The 1,324-nt window shown below is 40.5% G+C and overlaps 1 protein-coding gene across 7 annotated transcripts in view; it reads left to right on the top strand.

The window, feature by feature from the left end:
• The window catches only part of LOC123521755 (zinc finger protein 883-like), a 56,201-nt gene that overhangs the window by 52,362 nt on the left and 2,515 nt on the right, over positions 1-1,324 (top strand). For all 7 annotated transcript variants that reach the window (XM_045290809.1, XM_045290805.1, XM_045290804.1 and 4 more), the window contains one exon: positions 956-1,315. In XM_045290809.1, the coding sequence (XP_045146744.1) occupies positions 956-1,315 (360 nt within the window). The remainder of the gene's footprint in view (positions 1-955; positions 1,316-1,324) is intronic.

Raw genomic sequence — 1,324 nt, 5'->3', positions numbered from 1 at the left:
AGGTGAGTAGCATTCACTCTAGACAACAGTGCTTCAGGGAGACTCTGAAGACAGAGTGATGGCATTATGATAGTTCTGTGCTGTGGTTCTTCAAATCGTGGAAAACTGGAATGAAAAGATAGCATCCTCAAAGAAAGAAAGACAGTATTATCCCCCAAATTTTGAAACTCCCTTTTTATATCTGTGTATAAGTACACGTACATGTGTGTATATATACACATACGCATATGGATACGAGCAATTAGAGACTCTGGGACCCTGGACCCTTTAATTTTATGATGAGTGGCAGTGCCACTCCATGTTTGGAAGCCACCAACCATCCAGATTTCGTTGAGCAACTGTTTTTGCTGTACAGCTTAATAAGTATAGTGAGCCCTGGTGGCTTACTGGTTCCACATATTACTGCTACATGCATGGTCTACCTTTTGAAACCGCCAGCTATCCTTTGGGTGAAAAACGGCCTTCTACCATGTAAACTGTTAGTCTTGGAAATACAGAGTGACAGTTCTACCCTCTTCTGTAGGGTCACTATGAGTGGATATAGATTTGATTGCTGTGAGTACCATATATACTCGAGTATAAGCCTACCCGAATATCAGCCAAGGCACCTAATTTTACCACAAAAACTAAAAATGTGCTGAAAAACTCAGCTTATACACGAGTATATATGGTATGTATGGATATACTTATGAATATATACAAGTGCGTGTATGTCTATATATAGTAGCTCTGATGTTATGTGTTCCAAGATATTCCAATCAGATACTGAATATTTAAAACTTGGTTTACTCATGTGGGATTAGAAACACCACATGGTAGAAACAGAGTGAAATGAATAGGAGCTTCTTTGTGAGGTGATGTAATCTTTGGAGAATTGGAGCAATTCAAAGTAAAAGTACATGTGTATGGTGAAATTGTAATCAATATGTGTTTAATTGCATGCTACTATTTTTAGCAGAAGACATCTCAAACAGAATGGCTGTGACATAAATAAGGAAAATCAGTGTGGACAGACCTTCAGTTGGATTCCAGATCTTCACATGCTCAAAAGAACTTCTAATGCGCCATGTCCTTCAAAACCCCGTCACAGTGGGAAATCCTCCATGGACCAGTCTTCATCACCTAAGTGCTCTACTCATTTTCACTCTGAATGTAACCTCTGTCAGGACGGAGACCACGGAGCAGGCTGCACTTGTCCTCCTTCCTCCCACAGTCCTGTGAGACTTCTTATTGGAGAGAAGCGTAAGGACCTTGGAAACACCTTTGATAAATCCTCCGAGGTTCCTGTACGTTTAAGAACTCACAGTGGAGAGAGGCCTTATGA

This window comes from Echinops telfairi, unplaced genomic scaffold (assembly GCF_000313985.2).
Source record: "Echinops telfairi isolate 266 unplaced genomic scaffold, ASM31398v2 ScPeMD7_56;HRSCAF=191, whole genome shotgun sequence".
Classification (NCBI taxonomy): domain Eukaryota; kingdom Metazoa; phylum Chordata; class Mammalia; order Afrosoricida; family Tenrecidae; genus Echinops; species Echinops telfairi.
The sequence above is the reverse complement of the archived record's forward strand: the minus strand, read 5'-3'. Positions and strand labels throughout refer to the sequence as shown.